The sequence below is a fragment of the Phodopus roborovskii genome, unplaced genomic scaffold, assembly GCF_943737965.1.
Source record: "Phodopus roborovskii unplaced genomic scaffold, PHOROB, whole genome shotgun sequence".
NCBI classification, from domain to species: domain Eukaryota; kingdom Metazoa; phylum Chordata; class Mammalia; order Rodentia; family Cricetidae; genus Phodopus; species Phodopus roborovskii.
In genome coordinates, this window is record NW_026125295.1 from 3,669,216 (window position 1) to 3,695,096 (window position 25,881).

Genomic DNA, 25,881 nt, shown 5'->3' on the forward strand with positions numbered 1-25,881 from the left:
GTGCACCCTACCATACCTGGCTCAGTGGATGAAAACCACACGGTAGAATGAGAATTGACTCTGGCAAGCTGTCCTCCAACCTGTGTGCCATGGCATGTAAGCACTCCCAATCCCACACAAAATAAATGGAAAAAAAATTGGTGAAACAAAAAGTAAACAAGAGCTAAAAATTATCCAAATAAGAGGTTGATATATTATATAATCCAAAAAATTAGTACATTAAAATATTTGATTCTATCTAATGAGCTCTGCTCCACTAAGTCCAATATAGACTAAATCTAAAACTTAAGATAAAGAAAAGCATGTGTATCTTATTATATAAATAACTATTAAATATATATACAATGTTATAAACGTATATTATAAACGTATTATTATAGATACATAATTATGTGTTGTACTACATAAACAGGATTTCTAATTAGCTATATGAATAGTATGTATTTGCATACATATAAATATATATAAACCAGGAAAAAAATTCATCAGCTTTAGAAATAACATATACAGTAAACATGATCTAAAGTAATAATGTCCAAGACCTACAAATTGCTATGGTGAAATTAGTTTGGTAAACTAAAACTCAAAAGCAAAATGAACATAATTTTACAAGAAATGTTCTCATGGGGGTGGGGAAGTAACAAGGGATAAACTAAAAGTGGCCACTCAGAGAAGGGAGTGTAATCAAGCCTTCTTGGACATTTTAGTTCAAGACTAAGAGGAAGCATATTCACAAGCTGGCATCCTTAAGTACTCTGTCTTAATACTCAACTTGGACACCAAGATAAAGGCAAAGGCCACTTACTGAGTTTTGTTTTACAAATGGCCCATACTACACTCAACATGGTGGAATTTGACATTTTTTGCCAAATTACTTGACACCAGTAATTTATCAAGCTAACAGGGTCACAGACTCACTGCATTCGGTTTTCTGGGAAGAGTAATTAATACTTTATGACCCTAAAGTCAAAGAACAAAAATGAACAAAGCCTCTACATGCAATGGTGGGAGTCACTGGTGGATAGCACTCCCAGATCAGAGTCTTTTGTTTGTGACTTGGTCTCATTAAGTTGCTCAGACCTTGAGACTCTAGAGAACCAGCACTACACAAATTTGTCACACCAAGCACATGAATCAAAGTTCCAAGAAGCTGTGTATTTACTACAAGTGCAAATCTTGAGTGTGAGGCAAGCCTGGTCTATAGGGCTAGTTCCAGGTCAGCCAGGGCTACACAGAGAAACCCTGTTTTCACCTCCACCACTATATCTATCACCGCCAAAAATGAAAAAAAGAAATCTTTCCAATGAGAAATGCTGTTTAACTTCTACCTCTTTCTGCCTTTGGATATTTATTATTTATTTACCAAGACAAGGTCTCACTACTTAGCCTTTACTGGCCTGGAACTTAACTATGCAAATCAGGCTGGCCTTGAACTCACAGATCTGTCTACCTATCGATAGGATTAAAGTTTAAATAGGTGTGCTGCGCTGTGTTTGGGTATTAAATCCAAGAAATGTGTATGAGGTGGCCCACTGGGCCTCCTGGGGTGTCATGAATGCACAGAACTGAAATAACTGGAAACTACACAAACAAATCTTCCTAATTTGAGAGCAGAGAGGAAGTGTCTACAAATGTATTCACATATTTTTCTATTTGCTCAGGCATGAAAGAATGTAGTTTCACTTCCCTCAAGCTTTGCATTCTGGACTTCAGTCTTGCTTGGTACCTGCCCACTATGTTCTAAGAATACAGAACAGACATTTGAATATTCACCGAATTCTAAAGTTTGTGTAATTTTGAAAATATTTTGGTCACAAAACTTAAGAACCTTAATTTCCATGATAAAACATGGAAGTAGGGGTAAGCAAAAGAATCTCAAGTATCAGCCAAACCCTTCACCCTCTGAGAATTCAGCACACTCTCAGAAAGAGCACTGATACCTGGCTATGGGAAACAAGTATGCAAGTTCATGCGGATAGTGACTGATCCAAATGAGTAACTCAAAGGGAAATCTAAGAGATGAGGAAGGTGAGCAACACTGGTTCAATAGTCATTAGTTCTCCAGCACTACCTGTCCTCGGCATTCTCCTAACAAAGTATCACAAAGTGATTAATAAGAAGTTTTTTTAAGCCATGGCCTCTTTTGATAAAGAATATAATAGGCTGGTGGACAACTAACCATATGCCTTTGCAACACCATTCTTTAAAACAGAATGTCACTTTTGGAAACTATCTGACTTCAAGGCTACATTCTTTTAACATACACTAACTGTACAGCAATCTGTAAAGTATTGGGGGGGGATACTGATGCCATAATTCTATGTGGTAAATCACAAGCTGAAATGAAATATCCACAAGCTTAATCTCAATTTAATGGAGAGAGAGAGAGTGTGTGTGTGTGTGTATGAAGACCCTTAGTAAATTATTAAGAAAAAGACAATGTTAAAAACTGGTTAGGGCCAAGCATGGTGATATATGCCTGTTACTCCAATACTTGAGAAACTAGGGCTGGAGAAAGCGCTTGGATTACATAGCAAGACCCTGTCAATTACAAGCAAGTAAAAGACAAAACATCCAAAGTGGCCAAAGATATTCACAGGAGATTAAAATGATAAACACATTGTGGTGGAATTTCTAAAGATAGTCCTAAATAATTCTACCCCTATCTATATACAAAGATCCTCTTTTGACACTGAAGTAGATCTATGTCATCTGAACAGTAAAATATTCTGGAATTGGTTAAGAGTCTGCACCAACTCTAACCTTCAGTCAGCTGGCTTTTCCCATTTTAGGATTCTCTCTTGGAGTACAGGAGCCACACAGTGAGGCAACCAAAGTAACAACATGGGAGAGCCAAGTTCTGACTAATGAAGTCAAAGTTTCAGATGTCACCAATGCCCAGGCATCTAAGACATTCTAGCCTCAGCTAGCTACAGCCTGTGGAGACAACTAACAATCTTTACAACATGCAGGTTGATACAATTGAGTAATTTCAACCCACAGAATGGTGGAAAAAGTGTTGTCTGCTGTGTCACTGAATTGTAAGATGGCATCTTTATAAAACAGCTGAACTAGTTGGATGATGGTGGTGCACTTTTAATCCCAGTACTCAGGAGGCAGAGGCAGTGCCAGGACAGGCTGCAAAGCTACACAGAGTAACCCTGTCTCAAAAAAACCTATGGCCCCTCCCCCCCAAAAAAAAGGAAGAAAAAAGAAACCCCTCCCCAAAAAACCTGAAATGTCAGTCCAGGTACACAGCCACCAAACATACACATGTATATATTGGAAAAGTTTTATATTACCAACATTATTCATAAAAAATTAGAACCCCAAAATTTATTACCCAGTATATGCAAAAATCCAAGTCAAAATTAAACGTGTACAAGTAAGATTATTACTGTCTGAAGTGGCAGTATACACTTGTAACCCCAGCACTTGCAAAGGCAGTGGGTTAAAAGGGAAGCCTAATCTACATAGCCAGTTCCAGGACAGCCCTCACTCTGTCCTGACACACAACTTTAAAAGAGAAGGCTGTCTTCCAAAACTCCAAAACTTACCAGCTTACTGTTAAGTAGGCTTTTTATTGTTTTGTTTTCAAAGGCAGCGATGGAAATGGGGGCTGGAGAGATGGTTCAGCAGTTAAAAACACATATTGCTCTTGCAAAAACCAAGGTTCAGTTTCTAGCACCCACTGTGGTGATATATTGTTTAGGATTTATTAAAGCTTGCCTGGGGATTCAGAAAGCAAAGTTAGCCACAGGCCATAGAAGCCAGGCACACACCCTTAATCCCAGCAGCCAGAAGCTAGGAGGTGGTAGTGCAAACCTTTAATCCTAGGACTCAGGATTAAGAAACAGACAGATCTCTGAGTCCAAGGCCACCCAGGGATACACAGGAGTGGGTCAGTCTAAGAGAATTATAGCTCACACCTTTAATCCCAACATTAGGGAAGTATGTAAGACAGAAGCAAGGTCTCAGAGAGGCATTCATTCTCCAGCCATGCTGAGTGGAGGTACAGTCTGAGGCTTGGTGAGAGCTCATGGAGACAGGATCAGCCCAGTCAGCCTGAGGGAGAGGGAAGAAGCTAGTGGCAGGCTGTCTTGCTTTCCTGATCTTCAGGTTGAAACCCAGTATCAGTCTCTGGGTCTTTTATTTATTGTGTTACATACAACCCACACCAAGTGGTTCACAGAGGCTGTAACTTCAGCTCCTCATTCTCTTCTAGACTTTGTAGACACCTACACTCAGGTTCACATAGCCCTGCCAAACACATACACATATAGTAAAAAAAAAATCAAATCTCTTATTTAAAAAGTCAGGATGGTTTCCTAGATGCAACAGAAAAAATAAAAGGACAGGCTAGAGAATTAATAGGTAAATATGACAATGGCCATGTCCTTGTTCTGCAGCTGCTGGGTAAGATTCCCAATGTCATCAGTAAGCTTCACAATTATACAGAGTAGACAAATTCCATTTACATGCATGTTACATTTCAAATACACCTCCATTTATTCGTAATGTTGTAATTCAAGCCCAATAGGTCTAACTAATATCACTCAATGACATACATGCTTTGTAATATTTAAAGTGATTTTATTTAAAAAGGAAAACCTTTTGTATAAAATCTGCTTTTATATTTAGTTCAGTAAGTTACTTTACCAACCAAAATAATCTTAAATGGGGACAAAAATGTCTCCCTTTTAATGAAGTGACTGACTCAACCATAAATAAATAGCTGTTTTTTTTTTTTAATTATCTGCTCAAGCTCATTTTTCTACTTTGAATATAGGACCTTTAAACCATGTTAAGATTAGATTTCATTTATCTCACATGGTTCATTATCATGTTTCTCCTTCAAATACCAGAAAGCTGTGTACCATGTTAAAATAAAAGCCTCCCTTAGTTAAAGTCTAGAGTAAAATTGATGTGGGAATCAAGTTATACTTCCATGAGATAGATGTATTAAGTTTAAAAAAAAAAAAAAGTCACTGAATATTACAATGTTGGTTAAAATGTTGAACAAATTCCAATCACCAATCACTTATAATAGGATTCTTTTTATTGTCGTCATCATCCTTTTGCTGTGCTAGAGGTTAAACTTGGGGCTTTGCACATGTATTATAGACTTTCCTTTCAAAGTACACCGATAGATAAAGAATTTTTTTTCTAGGCAAATAGTATTGTTAAACAACAACAACAACAAAAAAAAAAGTGAGTTCACTACAGGTTTGCAATTCAAGAACTCACAGGAATACCAGCATTATGACATGGAATTTAGCAGTGTAATTAAATTACAGACCAATCATTTCTACTAGAGCTTGATTAATAATTTTAAAATGGACAAGAGTCTCATATTTTGGTTTATTTAACACATACACTAAAATCTACTATTCAATGACCCACTTAATAATTAGAAATAAGCAAAGCTACTTCCACTGCAAAGACACTTTCATGAAGATGGCAATTTATTTCATCCTAATGAGTATTTGTTATTTAGTATCCTTTAATCTCTAAGGTAAAGTTTAGAATGAGGTTAGAATGCTGATGCCTCCTAAAGTGTTGCTGGATTTATGTATCATTTACCTTCATCACTGAGTTAAGTAATCCAACCCTACCAAACTAAATTTGTTGGCATAAATTTAGTACATATTAACTAATATCCTGGCATACAATAATTTTAGCTCTTACTATTCCTCAAACTCAAATTAGCTTGTAAACTAATTTTTATCAATGGCATCTTTTTCACCCATCATCTCAATAACAATGCAACTTTTATACTTCAGGTGGCTTATAGATTTAAACTAGTTTTTCTTGTCTAATTCAGTGTTCAACTAATGAGTTAAAACATGAAAAGGAACTGTTTGAGAGTTATTTATACTTGTAAGAAATATTCATACAACTAAAATTACACTTTCCCTCAAAGTTTTTTTTTCATTTTATTTATTTATGTATTTTATGTATGAGTGTTCTGTCTGCATGTATGTCTACAGGCCAGAAGAAGGTATCAGTTTTCATTACAGTTGGTTGTGAGCCACCATGTGGTTGCTGGGCACTGAACTCAGGAACTCTGGAAGAACAGCCAGCTTTTAACTGCCATCTCTCCAACCCCCGAATGTTCTTAATGCATACACTCAGCTATTCACCTTACTGCTAGTGGTTAGCAGTGATGGTCACAATTGTCTCTTCTTCAAGTAGCCCCCTAAGACTAAAGGACCAGTGAAAGTAGGTTACCATGTTCAATGCATATGACTTTACTGCTACTATAGTCAAACTCAAGATTTATCAAAGTCATACCCAAGAGACTTATTATGGGACCATTATCCCCAAAACAACAGGTACAGTTTAAGATGAAGTTCTTTTTTGAGGCAAGGTTTTTCTGTGTACCCCTGGCTGTCTTGAAACCTGCTCTGTAGACCAGGCTGGACTAGACTGACTGCCTCTGCCTCCCGAGTACTAGGATTAAAGGCGTGAGCCGCCGCTACCACCACCCAGTTGAAGTTAATTTTTAAAAGGGTATAGTTAATGACAGAAAGTTTTTAATATTCACTGAGTATTCACCACACCCTAATACTATGTAAAATATTACAAGGAGAATACAAATAATGTTCTTGACCAAAAGGGTATTTCTTTTCTGTATTCTATGATAACATTAAATCATTATTCACTACAGGAGCAAATGAGCATCGAAATCTAAACAATGCCTTACTAATTTCTCTCTCTCTGTCTCACACACACACACACACACTCTCTCTCTTATCTCTCACACACACTCTCTGTCACACACACTCACTGTCACACACACATTCTCTTACACTCTCACACACACACTCTCTTTCACTCTCTCTCACACACACAAACACACCCCTAGTCTCGAGTATTTTTACTTTACAGCTGTAAAACTCTTCAAAAACTGGCTTCAGCCTGTTTAGGCAGCTGCACAGTCCTCAGTAAAGTTTAACAAAAAGATTGTTTTATAGAGCTATTAATAGAGCCTACACCGATTTTCCCGAAAGGAGTGTGTCTGGCATGTTTTGAAACAGTTAAGACACTTCAGGAAAGGATCTCCACTTGGGAATTGATATAAGAAAACTTTCAGGAGCATTAGGAGGGATTTCTATCATAACACGGGAGCATTACCCAAGTGGAGTCCCATTCAAGGCATTTGCATCATTCCAGGCCATGTTCTGAATGGAGTCTGAGATGACGAGGTATGTTAAACATCTTTCTTAGGATATTTGGCTTAAGTTCTAAAGTTTGAATTACAGAATTCAAATACTGGCTGGGCTCAATTGAGAGTTTTAAGAAAGGCAATTCCAGATTTAAATTTTTCTTCAGCAATGAATTAAGTTTGATGACAGCCCATTATTTGTTCACAAAAGAAATAAACGTTATCCACTCAAGTTGCATGGGTTTTATACTAATGCACAGCAGAAAACACCACCAAATCTGGTCAAAATCACTCAGACACAAAAGAGAAATTCATGTGAGTTGTTTGTTTCACATAAGAAAGCATTTTCTAATTATAAAAGGAAGCCTTAGCAACTAGAGTCACTTTTCCTGATACCATAAAGCATGTGCTAATAGACAACCAGTTCTCAAGCCCAACACAGTTCAGGGTTCCACATGAAGGTCAAAGACCTCGTATCATTCTTTGAATTAATCTTATCCTTAAAGATGGTTTTTGAGAAACTCTTCCTACTATGCTTCTTCTCAATCTCCCTGAAGATAAATCACAGCCAGTAAACAATCAAGGAATTAAACTGAAAAGGATAAAAATAAGTAATCACACTAGCTCAACATTCCTAAGAATGCTGTGACCCTTTAATATGATTCCTCATGTTGTGATAACCCAAAACCATAGTTATTTCCTTGCTATTTCTTAACTAGTTTTGCTACTGTTAAGAATCATAATGTAAATATCTGTGCCTTCCAACAGTCTTAGGTGACCCTGTGAAGGGTAGTTTGACCCACAGGTTGAGAACTGCTGGACTAGAAGAAAGCAACCTGGGAAACATAAGAGAACTCAGAAAAGCCATGTACGATTCCCTCTCTACACAAACAAAACACACACACCATCCAAAACTAGCAATTCTCCTCCCCCACATACACACACACAAAGAAACAAAACCATCAAAACTCAACATACAAAACAGCACATTCATAGGACTTTCCTAAATTCAGCTCAGATACTAACACCCTGTCTTTCCAGAATGACTGTCTAGGGCCAAGGAGCTGGCTTAATGGGTAGAGTGGGGACTGGTGTTCAGATCTCCAGCACCTGTGCAAATGCTGGGTGGGTGTGATGCCCCCTCCTTTGTAATCTTACTTTGCTGGGGAAGTGGAGGCAAGGAAGGATCCCTGAGCAGATTAGATTGGCTAACTAGCTCAATCAGCATCCAAGGAAGACACGACATCAACTTGGTCACACACAGGTGATCATGCAGGCACATGTATGTGCATGTGGTTGCGCCCACACATACACACACACACAGACCAAACTTACTGCTAGGCATGGTCCCAGAACTTGAGAGGGATTAGGGGAAAAAAGCAAGATGGAGAATTCCAGGCAGTCTGGGCTACCTCACAAGTTTTACAACATCCTGAACTGCATAGTGAAATCCTGTCTGCATTTACAAAATTATCATCAACCATCCATTCACTAAATATATGTACATTAACTTTAAAATGAGCAACAGCTGACAAAATTAAGTTCTGTTTGGGATCAAGTCCCATTATGTTGGCTAGGCTTGTCTCAACACCAGAAGCTCAAGAAAGTTCACAGCCCAAGTTTCACAAAGTAGCTAGGACTGCAGGCAATACATACAGTCCAACACCACTGTAGCTCCCTACCCAAGCTCAATTCTTGAACAGTTTTGTTTTTTTAAATTGATTTCACTATCATCTGTCTCTGGAAAGGCAATGAAGCAGTATTCCCATGCCCTGCTTCCCGTGTTGAGTCTTCTGAGAGGTTCAGTCTTTCAAGGGTATCCAGAGAAAAGGATGACTCCATCTAAAGAGTTAGCTTTAAGATCATTTTTTATTCAGGGCTGGAGAGATGGCTCAGTGGTTAAGAGAGCTGGCTACTCCACTAGAGGACCCGGGTTGAATTCCCAACACCTCTATGGTAGTTACAAAGGCTTTGTGGGCACCAGGCATGCACATGGCACACAGATGCAAATAAAAAACAGACATAAAATAATAAATTTTAAAACTTTTAAAAGCCCACTTGCTATTTGAAATGAAAAGGAACCTTTCCCCCTTTAGTTACTTTGTGCTATAAAAAGAAGAGGTGAAATCTCCGGCGCTACAGTGCTGGGCCTCACTCACTGCTCCCGTGTTCTGAATCTTCTAATCAAGAGACGAAATAAGCAAAACGAGAAAGACATAAAAGCTACAGTTCCGCCGCACTAAAATACATTAACTAAACTGTTACTTAGCAATACAGAAAGCCCACCACCTGTGACAAAAGCCAAGGACGTAATTACTTAGTTAACTTGCGGTGTGGGAGACAGATTGGGGGAGCAAACAGTTCAGTGACAATGATGACCACCTGAGTAACGGTCAAACCGGTCCTCATTTCACCTGTGTTAGATTTCTTAAGACTGAAGCCCCTTCCCACCTATAAAGCCTTTGCCAGTGCATTCTCTCTTATGTAAGCACTTAAGATTTACTTTTAAAGAACATCTCAAAGACCACAAGAGCGCTGCTTTCTTTTTTGGTAATTCTGCACTCACAGTTGTTTTGTTTTGCTGCACATGGTGCAATAATTTACTTTCATAAATAAGTTTCTGGGCACAATCCTTTTCTTCAATGCCACTTACTTTGGCCTCATGCTTTTCTTCAGACAAATGTGACCAGCAACAAAAATAATGTAAAACATGCATAATGTACTTACTCTTTAGGTATGAGTTACTACTCATTTTAATTTCTGCAATGTTGCTGACAATAGTTAATTTTCAACATTACTCTACACAGGCATGTACGTATGTACACATGCACGTGCACACACACCATAAATTGCAACATTAAATACTGAGAGCAGAAAGCAAGAACTGCCAATATTTTAAGTTAAAAAAAATTATTTTAAGTTGAAAGGACTGTTAGCGATCACTTTTTAAAAAACCATACTGGGGAGAAAAAAATGTGTACTTAAGAATTAATAAGCTTATAAAGCTTAGAAAAGAATTTCAACTTGCTTTATCAACTAACACTTTAGAATTTTACTCATATAAATAATTTATTTGACTGCTCTATCCAAAAACATCTCTCTCTTGATAAGAAACACAAAAGACGTGAAGAATAGTTTCATAACTTAATTTATGGCAGTGACAGGAAATTCATGCCTACAGCTTCTATACACCAACTCCTGTTTCCAAACCTATGCTCAAACTATTATTATTTTCAATACCCTCAATTCAAAATGAGTGGTGATATACAAAGAACATCTCATATTCTGAACTTAAAGAAAAAACCCTCAACACAAAGGCCTTAACTACCTTTAGGTAGTTTATGCTTGCGTCTCAGGGCCTTTGTCTTGGAAACAAGATAGGCGACATCTATTTACCTATAGAATTGAGTCTACCCTAAAAGCACAATTGTCTACTCAAAATTCTCATGATGGAATGACTTAATGCTTCCAAGCTCAACACTATGAATTTTTTTTTAAAACAAAACAAACCTCAGTGGAAATATGCAACTTAATTCGATCATCTTTTTTTCATCAGCTACTTTTTTAAAGGCCCATTTCTGAAAATTCATTAATCATCTTTCACAAAACAAAAGCAATTAGCTTTTCTTCTTTCCCTACATTAAAATAATCAAAATAACTAGCTATCATCCAACTAGCAAGCTTACTCTGCTAGAGAAGGCTGTGACCAAGCATTTTGATTGGCCAAAGCGTTAAGACTTAAACATATGAAGCAGGGTGGTGGTGGCAAACCCCTTTAATCCCAGCACTCAGGAGGCAGACCCAGGAGTTCAAGGCCAACCTGGTCTACAAAGGGAGTTCCAGAGAAAGCCAGAGTTATTCAGAGAAGCCCTGTCTCAGAAAACAAACAAACAAACAAACAAAAGACATTTACTTTTAAACCTGCCTTAGAGGTGGGGTACAGTAAAAAAGACTTTGCAATCACCCTGATCTGGAAAGCACTACTAAAATACAGTTTGTCTAAAGATTTAAAGATTTTTACCCCCCATTTCCTCAATTCAAAGAGAACTATCAGACTGGGAGACACTCTTCAACTTAGGTTTGCATCACCACTTGAAGCATGTTAATGTTTCCTGTAACATCAAGTTCCACAAAGGAAAGGTTACAGAGGATAGGTTAACTAACTTACTCAGATTTATCTTCAAGTGGGGCGCAAATCTGAATAAATGCGTATTTATTAATTTATGTTAAAGGTCTAGTCCAAAATGTTTAGATGTCTCGGACTAAGAAAGCATTTTTCCAAACACACAAACTATAAAAAGTGGTTAGATCTTTTGGCCAGCCTACAAATGCCATCTCTCTCAACATTTACTTCCACTAGACACCGAGCTCTTTCCTTTTTTCCCGTGTACTGCCACTTCCATCCATTTCTGAGTAGTAGGCAATTATTCATGGCCTGAAGTGTGTGAAGGGAGAAGCAGGGTGTGGCAGGACACACACATATTCCTGCCTGCCAGCCTGGGACAGCTTCATAGTCCTTGCCAGAAGGAGAGGAAGGGAGAAAAATAGGTTAAGGTGAGGAGAGAACCCTTTTCAGAAGATCAAAAGGTTTAAAAACAAGAAGTCTCATCAAGCAGAAGCAGCCGAGTGATCCAAATCTGGCCCCTTAGTATCGGTGTATGTTTTCAGGCTCTGTGCGTATTATTTGGATGAAACATGGCAGTGACAACAGGCTAAACACTAAGACAATTCAAGAGGTTAGAAGTTCTATACAAGTAAGTCTAATAAAAGCAACAATCTTTAAGCAAAGACAAGTCATTTAACAGGCATGGCTAACACACTGGCCTAGGACCCACTCAGGTAAACTCACTGACCAACCCTGAAAGGGATGGACTCAGACCCCAAACTGCAATCCAAGTGAAGATACAGAAGAGAGTCATTTGTACATGCTAGGTTCAGGGTTTACAGAAAGCAAATTCGGTCTAGAAAGAAAGTTCTTCATCACAGAGCAGAGGAACCCAGAGTAGCATCCTGTATCACAGGAACAATGCACCAGCAAGCAGTCTCTCAAGTCTGGAAGGATGCAAGCACAGCCACAGACACTGAAAAGTGAAATAAAATCTATCAGTTAGAGAACATAAGCAGTAGTAATGTGAATGCTCACTCTAAAATTCAACTTTCCTGTATGTTGAAGAATTACCGCACAGTCACTTAGCAGAAGGCAGACCTACTGAAATTCAGAGGCTTTTAACGCTAAGCAGCTGCAGTATTGTGGGGCCATATGGTTGTTTTAGAGATAAAGTAAAAATGAGACCTGGTCACTCAAGTAACATCAGCCTTACAGAAAGTGACTTCTGAAGACACAGGTATACTGGTAAACATTAAGATAATACAACGAAGAATATTTTAATATTTTTTTTCTATATACTCAGCACTTTAAGAGCATGAAGACTAGACCTCAGGCAGAGACAGGTTGCCAAGCTACTTCCACATCCGTAGATTTAGAACCAGAGGAGGATTTTAGTTTGTAAAGCTTGGTGGACAACCATCTTCATGCAAACCACTCGTGACATTGAGAGGCATGCAGCCCTACCCAGTCTGGTCCTAAAAGAAAAGAAAATCCTCAAGGAAAAGATTCCACGGCTGATAGATCCTATTGGCTTCGGGATCTATCACATGCTTCATGAAACTCACAACTACTACCAGAGGGTCATTACAGTGCCTGCAAGCAGGGGCAGGTCAAACACCACCATCAAAAACATCAAGCACTTCCCATTACACAAGCTTCTAAGTCAGATAATTCCCAGAAGCCCCTGTTAGAAAATGTAGATCATAATGAAATCGGTGGTGCTGTTAGCCTGTTTGAAGTGCAGCTAGACTGCTGCTGCTAATGACCCCAGCCAAGGGCTCTAAGACCTGGGAAGCTTTGTGTTCTTTCTAAAACTGCATGATCTTCTGAAATGAGGTCAACAATTAGGTGTTTTGTTGTTTTGTTTTTGTCACCTATAAAGTGAAGAAAAACATGGGAGATCTCAAAAGACAGGAAGCAGTCCCCAACTCAGAAACAGATTACTTTCCAAGGCTTGTCACTCCTTTGAAAATGTGCTTGTGCTAATTAAGCTATTTATACCAGTTTCTAAGGAAAAAAGCATTCCCTGCCCTCTAAAACTTTGTCCTAACTGAAAAAAGTGTGTGTGTAGACAAGGTCTACTATAAGGAGAACTGGATTACAGGTGTGCCCAGTTTCTGCTGCCTTTTTGATAATTGCGGCTAAAACCTAAAGCTCCAAATTCTAAATTCCTAAATTTTCTCCAGAGAAGTCCCTCAAAAAGATGTAAAGGAACTCTCCTCACAGAGTACTGCTAATGGAGAGAGCTACCAGAATCTGCCAGAATTAACAGGAAAGGGTCTGGCTAATATAACATGCAAGTTGTTCATAAATCACAGCAAAACCATGCAAGGTCTAATATTATTTCAGATAAAAAGATAAAACTTAGATGCTGTTAAACTAGTTGGTCAACCAAAGTTTGGCAACTACAGAACAGTCTCAACGGCTTCCTGGAATCTCATCAACTCAACCGAGGGAGGGAATCACTGACTTGAGAAGAGGGGAATGTAACCCCAAAAAATGTTGCCAAGTTCTCAACATAAAAGGTACTTAATTAAAAACCTCACACACTACCTCTTACCCAAGTTATAAAGCTCACCAACTGCTGTAACAAATTTAAAAAATGCAAGTTGGTGACAAATCACTTTTGGCAGCTACCTGAATCCTCACACAATTAAAGATCTACTGTAAAATATATAGAAGCAGCTCACAATCAAACAGCCTCTCACGAAAGGATGCAGAAATGGACTGGGAGGAGGCTGAAGGAGGCAAGCCAGGATAAACTGGTTCGTGCAACAGTCAGAAAGAACATTTAAATATCACCAAAGGTTTCCCTCATTGTGCATGGTAATCTGGGCCACTTCTGAGGTGGTATGTGACACTGGGGCATTACTAACGTTGCAGAAAAACTGTCTTTTAGTCAAAAGTAATGACAGGCAACAGGCAATCTACACAACCTCCCTTGTAAAAATTTTTCAAGAATGATTATGAGACAGAGGAATGAATGGCATGCCTAACGTTTACAGCCATGAACAGAAAAACTAAAGTGAGCACAGCAATCTTTTTGTTTGAACTCGATTTCTCTCTTTAGATTACATGCATTAAACATTCCATGAGACTCATACAGACAAGACTCCATGCAGGGAGGTGCAGGGACAACTACTTTATTACCCCATCTACTACTTGCTAATTAGAATGCTCTAACACAAGCATAAACATTTCACTAAGAATAAATAAACATTAACACTTCCATAGGTAGATGGAATAGCTAACTTTAGTAGCCCTTAGCTGTGGACACTTGCAGACCAGTATGAGAATGTAAATTCAAATGGGACAGATTCAGACAAATATATCTAAAATGTGTTTCCATACATAGCAGAATAGGAGCAAAACAGATTTTTATGAGAATGAAGTTATGCTCTCAAATTATCTCAAACAGAAGCGACTCAACTTTTTTTTTTTTTTAAATTCATCTAATAGCATAACTGCTTTGTAAAGCAATCTAAGCCTTCTCATTACAGGATGCAGTTTTACTGGAAGCTGACTTGATGCAGATTTATAATCCCCCTTCAAAACAGGGAAGAAAATAAAAAAAAAAAAAGACGTCACTCTAGTTGTGCATTTGACCACAATCATTAACTTCAGCTTGAGTAGCCCTTAAGTTAACAGCCTTCCACTTACAAGAATGTTACTTTTTTAAAATATTTGTAAAATTACTCTGGAAAAACTACTACCAATTAAACACACACACACACACACACACACACACACACACACACACACACACCATCTGGCCAATCAGCCACCCTGTGCTATCTTCATCTGAAAAGACACAACTTTCTCTTTTCATACTGTTCAGTAAGTTCTAGTAGCTTTCTTTTCTGGTCTCAACTTCATTTTTAATCTAATTCCTTGAGAGTTTCAAAAGAACACCTTACCCAGTTAGTAATATTCACAAATATTCTCAGGTTTATAAGTAATGTGCAGCAATATGTGATTTCAAATAACAATGATATTATAAAAGCAAAACTAATGTTAGAAAAAAAAATCGAAACCTCTAAAATGGGACGAAAACATCTCACAGAAGGCTGTCGCCGTAATTGTTTCTCTAAAAAGAATTCTCCTTGAGTAGGCCCCTCTGGTGTTCAGTAGATGTTGCAGCATAAATATTTTTCTTAAAGCACAACTTAAATCTGATACTTAACATTCACCCCCCCCACCCCACACACACACCAAAATTCATAACCTCGTAGCCCATTTGCTCTTAAGATTTTCTGTGCATTTCAAATGTTAAGAAAAATACCCTAACCTTTAATTGGGATAATTCAAGGCTGATAGGGCAACCAGTCGAATAAACTAAAGCGGCGCTCCCCCCCCCCCCATTAGTCCAACCTGAGTTAAGGTTCTTCCACCTGGGAGAGAGAGAAAGTTAAAGCAACGTTCGTTCCCTCCAGGTAACTCAGCGTTCGGAGAGGGGGGAATACCCTGAACCCTTCAGGTCAGTCAGTGCCATGCAGGGTGTGCAACTTGGGCAAGACAATCTAGAGCTCCCTGCCCCTTGGTACTGATTGTTCTCTTCTCCACAGACCTTCCAGCAGAGACACCAATAAAGGAACGCCGTCTGCCGGATACTGTGGCAACACCGAGCGTGAGAGTTGGGCTAACAGAATAACGATCTCGCTCTAAAAAGCAAGCCAATACAACTGTGGAAACAGTGGCGTGCTGAGTGCACTTAAGGGCCTGGGGGGGTCGGGGGGGGAGAGACTTGAAAATGCCTGGTGCGGGAAAAACTCGAGCCGCTAGCACTGCGTTCGCTTTCGGGGTAATACTCGCACCCCCCCCCCCCAGCCTCTAACACTCCACTCTCCGAGAGAGAAAATAAGAAGGGGAAAGCGTGAAACTGAGAGGCTGGGCGGACGCGGCCAGAAGGCGATCCCGGGGCAGCCCGGGTGGCAGGAAGGAGAGAAATGAAATAAAATGCAAGTAGGCGCAAAGCTGCGGCGGAGAGGGCGTGGGGAAGGGGGCCCCGGGGAGGCAGCCGCGGCGCGGCGGGGAGGAGGCGGCGGCGGCGGCGGCCGAGGACCGAGGCTCCGCTCCGGGCAAACTTCGCCGGCCGGGCGGGCGGGCCCGGAGCGGCCACGCCGGGAGCCGCGGGGGAAGGGCGGCCACACTCACCACGGGTCGAACTCGTGGATGATGCTCTCGAAGCGGATGACGGCGAAGAGGCGCGAGCTGAAGCCGGCCAGCCAGGCCAGGAAGAGGATGGTGAAGGAGAGCAGCGACTGCCAGCCGGCCGGCTGCGACAAGCCCCCGGACAGCCCGGCGGGGGGCCCCGGCTTGGGCGCCGCCGCCCTGGGCGCGCTCTGGGCTGCGGGCCCGTGGTGCCCGTGGCGGCTGTTCCCCAGAGCCATGAGGCCGCTCCACGGGGACGAGTTGAGGGACGACTTGTGCTTGCTCTCCGGGGCCGAGGGCTCCGCCATGTTGTGCCCCGGCGGCGGGTCTCGCTCGTCCTCCGCGGCCGCCGCCGCCTGGAGCGAGGGGTGCTGGGCGGAGACCCGGAGGAGGAGGAGGAGGGCGACGGCGACGACGACGACGAGGAGGAGGAGGCGGAGGAAGAGCTGGGCGCGCTCCCGCCCTCAGCACCGCGAGGCCGGGACACTACGGGAGGAGGAGGCGGCGGCGGCGGCGGCGATCCGGAGTCTCCGCCTCGGCAGCGGCCGCGACCGCCGCGGTCTCAACCCAGAAGGCCCCTGCGCCCCACTAGCCATCCGTGTCCCCCGTGCGGCTGAGGCGGCGGCGGCGGCGGCGGGAGCCGACGGGACGAGGGCGCCAGAGGAGCGGCGGCTCGGAGCGGCAATGACATTCCCCCTCACGCCCGCCCCGCCCCGCCCCGCCGGGAGGAGCGCCGAGGGGGAGGAGCCCCGGGGCGTGGGCGGAGCTCAAGCAACCCCCGGCCCCGCCCCTCGCCCAACAGGAACTGGCCCCTCCGCCTGTCACAGAGCGACAGGTCCGTTAGGGGGCGGGGCCGGGGTGGCGGCGCGCGCCAATAGGAGCGCGAGCGCGGGCCTGGGCGGGGCTTGGGCGGAGTGGCCCTCCCCGCCTCCCTCCGGCTCGCGGCCTCGCGCCCATTCGCCGCCGGCGCGGCTACGATTTCATTGTCAGTTGAAAGACGCGGTTTCGCGCGCCGGCCTCTTCGGGGGGGGGTGTGGGGGGCCCGAGGAAGGGTGCCGGGAGGGTCGGCCTGCTTCCCCGCGTGGATCCCGACCCGAGGGGCGGGGGGAGGGCCCGCGTCCCAGCCGGCCGGGGCGGCGCAGGGAAGCACCGCCCGGCCCGGTGCTCGGCGGCCGTGACTTTTAACCCGCTCAGCGCGGAGTGCCGCCACGTGACTGGGCGCGCAGGCGCGGTGCGCGGCCCCGGGCGCGTGGGTCCAGCCGCTGGCCCGGCCGCTGCATGCTCTTGTCCCCGTTGTGCCGCGCTGAAATCTCGGAGAGGGCAGATTCATCCGAGCCTCAGCAAGATGTAGCGAGGCGGACACATAGATGTTTACCCCCCCCCCCTTGTTTCTTGTGTTTTCCAAATGCCAAGAAATTCTTTGCAGCTAAATCTTTTGACTGCAACAATTCGTTATTTACACCTGCCTACGGTTCCATGTTAACTTACTTTCCAAATTAGCTTTTCCCGGACTATATTAGCTGTTGCCCAGTTCTCACTTTAACAAACTAACGGACCTGTCGGGGCGGTTTGCTTATATCTTCTTCCTGCACAACTAACTTCCTCCACCCCCAAATCTCAAAAGTCAGAGCCAGATCATGCTGGGAGAGAAGCCCCATAGCAGGCGCGGAGTTGTTGTAAAGAGCAAGGGCCAGTAAATATTTGATCGGTGTCTCATGTACATTCACAAGTGTCCATCTTGGTAGGTAACAATGGAATTTTTACACGAATTGAGTTTTGTTGCTCATTGTCAGCGGTTAGGTAAATGAACAAGTGTACCTAATTTGAGGTTCTTTGAAACTAATAGGCCCAGCCACTCCCAACCTGAGGGACTAACTTTGCCAGTTTCCTTACAAAAAATAAATATTCTTGCTAAAGAAAGAATGTAAAGCTTTCCAGAATAGACTTCCCCACCACCAATTTCACGTCCAACATTTATTAAACATCTAAATTTTAGGAAGATTTATGGTAGAATATAAGCCAACCCTTTTTAAACAAAGAGAGGTCCTTTCTTGGAGCCAGAAAAGCGCACATTAAAACGGCAGCATTTACTTTTGCCCGTGTTGCATGAACCAATGTCGTATCAACCTAAACAAAGGGAATTTGTCTTGTGACTTTTATTTTAGTCTGCCTGAGTGTCTCTGTCTTGTTGCAGATGTCCCCTGTAGGGTCTGAAGTTACCTTCTGCCTCCTCTTGGTGGTTTAGTGGCTGGAGGCCCTGTCTGAAAGTGAGTAAAGATAATCATAATAAATTATAAAACACAAGTCACCTGTGTGGGACTACCATTTGTAACTCTTAAAGTCAATTTTAATCTCTGTGTGTGAGAGTGGGCATGTGTGTACTATGGTGTGCATGTGGAAACCAAATAACATGTTTGGATTTTTCCCCTCCCCCCCCCACCCCAGTACACCAGGTTAGCTGGCCTTTGTGATTCCAGGAATTTTCTGGTCTCCATCTCACCATAGGAGCCTTGGGATTGTAGACACCTGCTCTCGGATCCAGCCTTTTATGGGTTCTGGGAATTCAAACTCAGGTTCTCATACTTGTGTGGCTAATTAATATAATACAAGCTTATTTGAGAACACTGGGGATCATTGTTCAGGAACATAAGGAAATGCAGGGTCATGATGTGGCAAGGATGAATGACGTCCTGTAAAAGCATGAGGACCCAGTGGGCTATAGCAGGAAGCCTGTCCTCACACCCCACATCAGTCAGCCTCAGGAAGTGGTACAGGCCAACCCACTGTGTCGCGCATGTAGGGTAAGGCATACAAACATTAGAGAACAGTACGGGGAGGGTTGATTGATACCAGGGAAGGAACTATAACCCGAGGATGCAGCACTGGGGAGAAGGATGAATGGATCAAAGGAAGAAAGGAAAGGGATCTATGCAAAGACGCAATGGCCCTGTGGTGCTGGGAGAAAACAAGGAACTCAGAAGAAAGTCAGTACAGCTGCCACACACAGATTGTACAGCAAATCGGGAGAGGCTGTGCTCAGAGGTAGGTTTTAACCTGAGAGCATTGGGAGATCACAAAGGGTTGGGGGTTGGATGTAGAGTGTGTTTAAGAAGAGTGAGTTGATCAAGCATATTTAAGACCACTGGGTCTGTAATGTGGGAGTGCTTTGAGAGGGGGGCAGAAAGAGAGCACATGAGTAGAACATCTCATGAGCATCCATGGGTTTCCAGTCGGATAGTACATGCTCTGGGTTTACAGCCTATCAATGTAGAAAAATGGCTCCCAGCCTGTTCAGGAAGCTTCTGTGCGTGAGGCACTGCATCCACAAACTTCCCGGTCCTTCGGTGCCTGGCAAGGCCCTCCCTGCTCAGCTGAAAAGTGAACCTTTATTTTGGCAGCTGAAGTTTCTCCGGTGTCTTTAGCAAGTTTGGTGGTTGGATTGGACTTCAGCACCCACACAAATGTGAGGAGAGAGGATAGACTATGCTTTCTCCAGAAGTCCGGCATCCAAAGTAGAGAGGACCAAGTCATACCAAGAAAAGAGCATCTGGCTGGAAAGATGGCTCAGCAGTTAAGAGTATTTACTGCTCTTGCAGAGGACCCAGGTTCAGTTCCTAGCACTTATATAAGAGTTCACAACTGCCTGCAACTCCAGTTCCAGGAGATCTGACCACACACACACACACAAAACCAAACCAAACCAAAAAAAAAAAAAAAAAAAAAAAAAACCAGGCATACACATATGCACATAAACATTAAAAGAAAAGAGCATATAACTAATCCACAGGCATGGCTGCAAACAAGATTAAAAAATGTGTCTCAGGAAAGACAAAGGCCTAAGATAGGGCTTCACCCTTCCTAGAGACATAAAACCAGGATGATACACACTTTTGCCCTGGAGAGAACACACCAGAGGTGGGGCGTGTAATTGACAATGACAAATCCTGGGTGACTCTTGGTTGTCCTGTGCGGCAGGATGGCTGTCTGGTGGCCTCCAATCCCCAGAGAGGAGAGTGAAGCAAAGTAGGGGAAACTGAGTCCCGAGTTTGTGTCAGCTTAACTCTCCTGCCAAGGCACAGTGGCACAAGATGGTTCTGAAGACAGCAGCAGGCACCACCCTCACTCAGTTCTCCTCACTTCACCTCATGCCTCGGCGGTCATAACTGTCCCTTCCTAGTGCGGTCCCTTTGAGAAGGAGAGAACCACACATGCAGAGAACTTGAGGCATCGCCAGCGGCAAACGGGAGCAGTCACGTTGTGATGCTCATTAGTAGTGTCAGTGGGACCACTGCCTTGCCCATCAGATGGTAAGGTGGCTCAGCCTCCTAAAGATCAGGGAAAGAACCCCCCAACCCAAGCCCATCTGAAGGCCCCTCTGTTTCTCCAGGCTGGAGAGTGCTTGTATCAAATACAAGTGCACTTCCCCCAACACCTGCACACACACGCACAAGAAACAGCACATGACAGGAAGCCTTGTCTCTCTGGCCTGCAACACACAGGACCTGAGGCCAGCCAACTGCTGTGAGCCTGAAAGCAGCTACTTGGTTCTCTGTCACCAGAGTGTAGCACAGACAGACGGACCTTCTACAGCTGCACACAATTCCTAAGCACAAGAGCTATAAAATAATAATCATTCCTAAGCTTCTAAGACTCAGGGCTACTTCTTACACAGCTGTGGCTAACAGATTAGTGAGACTAAAGAATGGCAAGCTTCCTCAAAATGAAGAAAGCAACAAGGAAAACTCATAACCAGCAAGGATGAAACCTCTTCCATCCCGACTGTGTCAGTTAAAGAATACCCTAAGGGGCAGTCCTTCCCCAGACTCATTGACAGTCCAAGGAGTGGGCCTCTCCAGCAACCAGACCTGCACTTTACTGTCCTCTTTATGTGCAACAACCTGGCTCTAAAAGTAGACCATAGACTTAAATGGATGATCCTTAATAAAACATGCAAGGGGTTGATAGGTGTATGAGAAACAAGTCCATCGTCCTAATGGTCAGAGAAATGCAAATCAGAGCCCTAGGATACCTCAACCCAGTAAGAATGGCTATGGGGGAAAATAATTAAACAAGAAGGGATGGCGAGGATGTGGACCAAAGGAGGGAATCCCAGGACAGACTTGATGGTATAAAATTAGTGTAGTCATGGGAGACATCCTAGCAGTTCCTCAGAAATCTGGAAACTAAGCCATCGTGTGATTGAGCACCTTGCCCCGAAGTCGGACAAGGTGTGTGCATGAATAGTGTAGCACTATTCATGACGGCCCCAAACAGAGACAACTCCAGTGTCAGCTTGAATCTGGAATCACCCAGGGGACAAGGCTCCATGAGCCCTATAAGGCAGTTCCTGGATTAGGGTTAGCTGTTGACAGTGGCTATGATCAGGTCAACTGGTGTGACAAGACCTATCTTAACTGTGGGCAGGAGCATTCCCCGCTTGGACATCTTAGACTGTATAAAAGGAAGGAAACGAGCCGGGTACTTCCCTCCATTGCTCTCTGCTTCTTGACTGAGGATGTGGTGTGCTTGGGAGCTTCACACTCCTGCTGTCTTGATGTCCCCGCCATGATGGACTGTACCCTCAGTGAGCTCAGAGAAACCCTCCCTTGAGTTGCTGTTTGTCAGCATGTTTTATCACAGCCACTGAAAAGAAACCAAGTCTCCCTTAACTCATGAGTATACACAAAGCGAATACACAACAGAGTATGATCTGCCACAAAAGAATGAAATCTATCATTTGCAAAGCGTAGAACTGATGGTGATTATGTTAAGTGAAACAAGCCAGGCACAGAAAGGTAAGCGCTATGTCATTGCTGTTGTGTGTGGGATTTAATTTAAAGATATTTTTAAAAGATTTAAGTGTGTGAGTACTTTGCCTGAATGTATGTATGCATATATGTGCATGCCTGGTAGCCAAGGTGGTCAGAAGAGGGTATCAGGTCCCCTGGAACTGGAGTTAGGCATGGTTGAGAGCCACCGTGTGGGTGCTGGGAACTACATCAGGTTCCTGAGCAAGAGCCTGTGCTCTTAAGCATGGAGCCATCCATCTCTTTAGCCCCACTGTGTGGAATTTCAAAGAGCTGGAACAGGTGGAGCAATGGCTCAGCAGTTAGGAGCTCACACTGCTCTTGTAGAGGACTAGAGGTACTTCTAGACCCCGAGGGGCCTCACCATCATCTCTAACCCCAGCTCCGGGAGATCCAATGTCTCTAGCCTCCGCAGGCTCCTGTATTTGTGTGTCCATACCCACACACAATTTTAAAATGATGGAAATAAAAATTTTTAAAAACACCAGTTTGGAATGTTAAAAATCAACCTTTTGATCCATGGGCTTGCCAGGGACCAGGGGGAGGAAAAGAGAGGCTGATTAGTGGATGCTAAGTTAGGTAAGTGTAAGACACTGTGGCGTGCTGTTGCACAGAGTGTGACCATAGACACTGGCTCCGCACTGCATATAGTTCAATAAGCCCGGCACCAGTGCTTCCACTGTAAGAAACGATAAATGGAGATATAGGTACGATTACCCTCATTTAAACATTGCCCAGTGTTTACGCAATATTTAATTTGTGTAAGCATATTAAAACATCACATGACACTCCATTATATGTATTAATGAAAATAAAGTAAATCGATGCTAAGCGAGTCCATATTGAATGCCTTGGTCAGGGATTTAACCCGGGATTGCCCAAATACAGACAGTGGACCTCAGTACCCTAGGATGCCTCTTCCTCATAGTGCTAGCTTACAGAATGTGAAACATTACTCACCAGAAGGGGAAATACTGTATGAAATGGAAGTTGGCCCTTTAGCCTCAGACCTCAGATATGGAAGGCCACACTGAAGAGCCAGGACCCAAGAGATGAACTTCAGGGAGAGCTTTACTAATAGGTCAAGTGACTTGAGGGAAGTCACCGAAGCTTCCTGTTTGCACACGTAAACTACACAGAGCTGTGTTAGAACGGCTCTGCAAGTCTGTGAGACTGTTCCGTGCAGCTTTGTAACAGGAGTCAAGAATTCGGAACAGGGACCTCACCTGTCCCTTTTTGTCTGGCCCCACACAGTATTAGGCCGTTTCCATCTCTGTGCCAAAATACCCAAGAAAATTGACTTAGAAGAGGAAGGGTATCTCTTGGATCACGTTTCAGAGGCGTTAGTCTGAGATCAACTGGCTCCATTGCTTTAGGCTATGGCAGAACATCAAAGTAGAAGGGTGTGGCAAGAGAAAGCATCTTCCTTCACCGCAGTCAGGAAGCAGAGTGTGCGGAAGACAGGAGGTGCCTGGGACAAGCCACAGCCGCCAAAGATGAAGCCAGTGACGTAGTTCCTCCATCTAGGTCCTAGTCCCTCCACTCATCCATTCAGTACAGACTCATTAACGAAGTTAGTTAGCCCTGCTAAGATGCAGTCACTTGCCCATAGTGCCACCAACCAGCGACCAAGCCCGCAATACATGATGGGGGGCGGGGGGGGGGCTACTTCATATCCAAAGGCACGAGCCCTGGTCTTGGTGTATAACGGTTGATAGTTATTAAACAAGCATGTTTTTACCTTGTGTGACACATACAAAAATGAGTGGAGAGTAGGTAAAGTCAGTCAGGCCTCTTCCTCAGGTTGACACATCGTGGTTCCCATGAGGGGACATTTCTAAAAGTGTAATGGGAAACTCTGGCTGGGAAAGAGTAGAGGGTGATGACTCATACCACAAAAGCAATATCTAAGCACTGTAGGGGATATGAAAATGAATAATACTCTTTAATTTATAATCTAATAGAACCGGGGTGGGCAGCTTTTCCTGCGAAGACCCGCAGCGTAAGTGCTGTTAGCCTTGTGGGTACTGTTACCTTGTGCTTCGAATCGGCTCTGCCATCCTCACAAGACATCCACAGAGAGCAAGCAAGGGAATGGGCCTGCCTCTTTCCCCGTCAACACAGCCACTCATGCAGGCCAGTTTGCTGAGCCTGTGGCAGAACAGAGTAGTTGCTGGGACCTAGCTTCTCTCGCAACACAGTATGAAGGTAAAGGTGTCTGGAGGAAGAGCGAGAGCTTGGGAGTGAGCGCTCACGAAAGACGTTTTCATGGAGCAATTGGTTTAGCCTTAGAGAGCGGAGGCGAGCGGTGTCTGCAGAGTCCGGGTGTGTGTGGGAGCTGCATGGGAAATGCTTGTGAATGAGGCTGTGGTGAGCTCAGCAACGGTGCTGTCCCAATCTCTCTCCTCTTGCAGTGGTAAGATATCCTGACAAGAAGCAACGGAAGGGAGAAACTGTTTATCGTAGCTTACAACGCCTGCAGTAGAGAAGCCACGGAGGCAGGAGCTTGGAGCAGCCGGTCACATCACATCCACAGTCAGGAACAGAGAGAGAGAAACGCATGCCTGCTCAGAGCTCGGCCAATACTGTCCAGGGCCCCAAGGAAAAGAGTGGCGCTACCTACAGCCAGGTTTGTTCTTCCCTCAGCCAAGACCCCAAAGGCCAACAATCCCTCATGGAGATTCTCTTCCCGGTGCTCCTACGTGGTGCCAAGTTGCCAAAGGAGCCACCACAAGCGTGTGTTATCATTCTTTGCCACCACTGGAGCAAAGGCACCATTCAGTTTCAGACTTGAGGACCTAAAGGCCAAGCAGTATTGTATTTTCTTCCGGAAGTTCACACCTCTGTGTCCATTATCTTGTGGCTTCCAAAGAAGGAAGGCTTATCAATTAGGCAAGCATTTGGCTAAATGTAACAGAGAGCCGGAAGATAGTGGCTCAAATCACGACCTCTTAAATGGTGGATTGTGACATGGAGTTTTGTAACTAAATATGGGGCCTCTGAAAAATTTGGCAAAAGCTTCCTGAGCATGCAGTAACACATAATTACTTCAAAGTAAACCCCATAATGGATGTGCGATGTTTCTGGCTGCAATTTGCCAAAGTCGAGTCATGTGACTTTGTTGCACCCTTGGCTCTGAACACACAAGCGTGTGCACCCTGCACTGGGAAGTATGTTATGCACACGAGAGCAATGATTACTGTCTACAGCACCTTGGCTCAGGGGCAGCGTGCTTACACGTAAGGACTTACCATGCTTTTCTGTACACACAATTGTTTTATTCCACTCTTATAAGAACATAGTCGTTTATTTTGGGAAACAAAGCCTTCCATACCACCGTCACTCTTCAGCATGTAGGGTCAAGTTAGTAGGTCTTTGGGTTGGGTCGTGTTAAAATGTTTGATTTTACAGATTGCAGTTTGGGTGCTGAATTGAGTTTCACTTAAAAAAATCATTAAATGAATTCTGTCTTGATATTAGGACAAAATTTCCAATAATTTAAGAAATGACCCTAAACATACTTCTGCCATATATTTGTGCAAAGTGGCATTGTCAGCATTGATGATTCTAAAATCAAAATATTAATCAACACTCAAAAATATTGAAGGTGGTTTACATCCTGCCATATCACATACTCAGCTGAGAAT

At 43.4% G+C, this 25,881-nt stretch overlaps 1 protein-coding gene across 1 annotated transcript in view; it reads right to left on the reverse strand.

Moving 5' to 3' along the window:
• Stt3b (STT3 oligosaccharyltransferase complex catalytic subunit B) overlaps nt 1-17,134 on the reverse strand; it is a 70,528-nt gene extending 53,394 nt beyond the window's left edge. Inside the window, exon 1 of the mRNA XM_051202032.1 lies at nt 16,431-17,134. Coding sequence (XP_051057989.1) covers nt 16,431-16,735 — 305 coding nt within the window. The 5' untranslated portion in view covers nt 16,736-17,134. The remainder of the gene's footprint in view (nt 1-16,430) is intronic.
• Nucleotides 17,135-25,881: the final 8,747 nt, after the last annotated feature.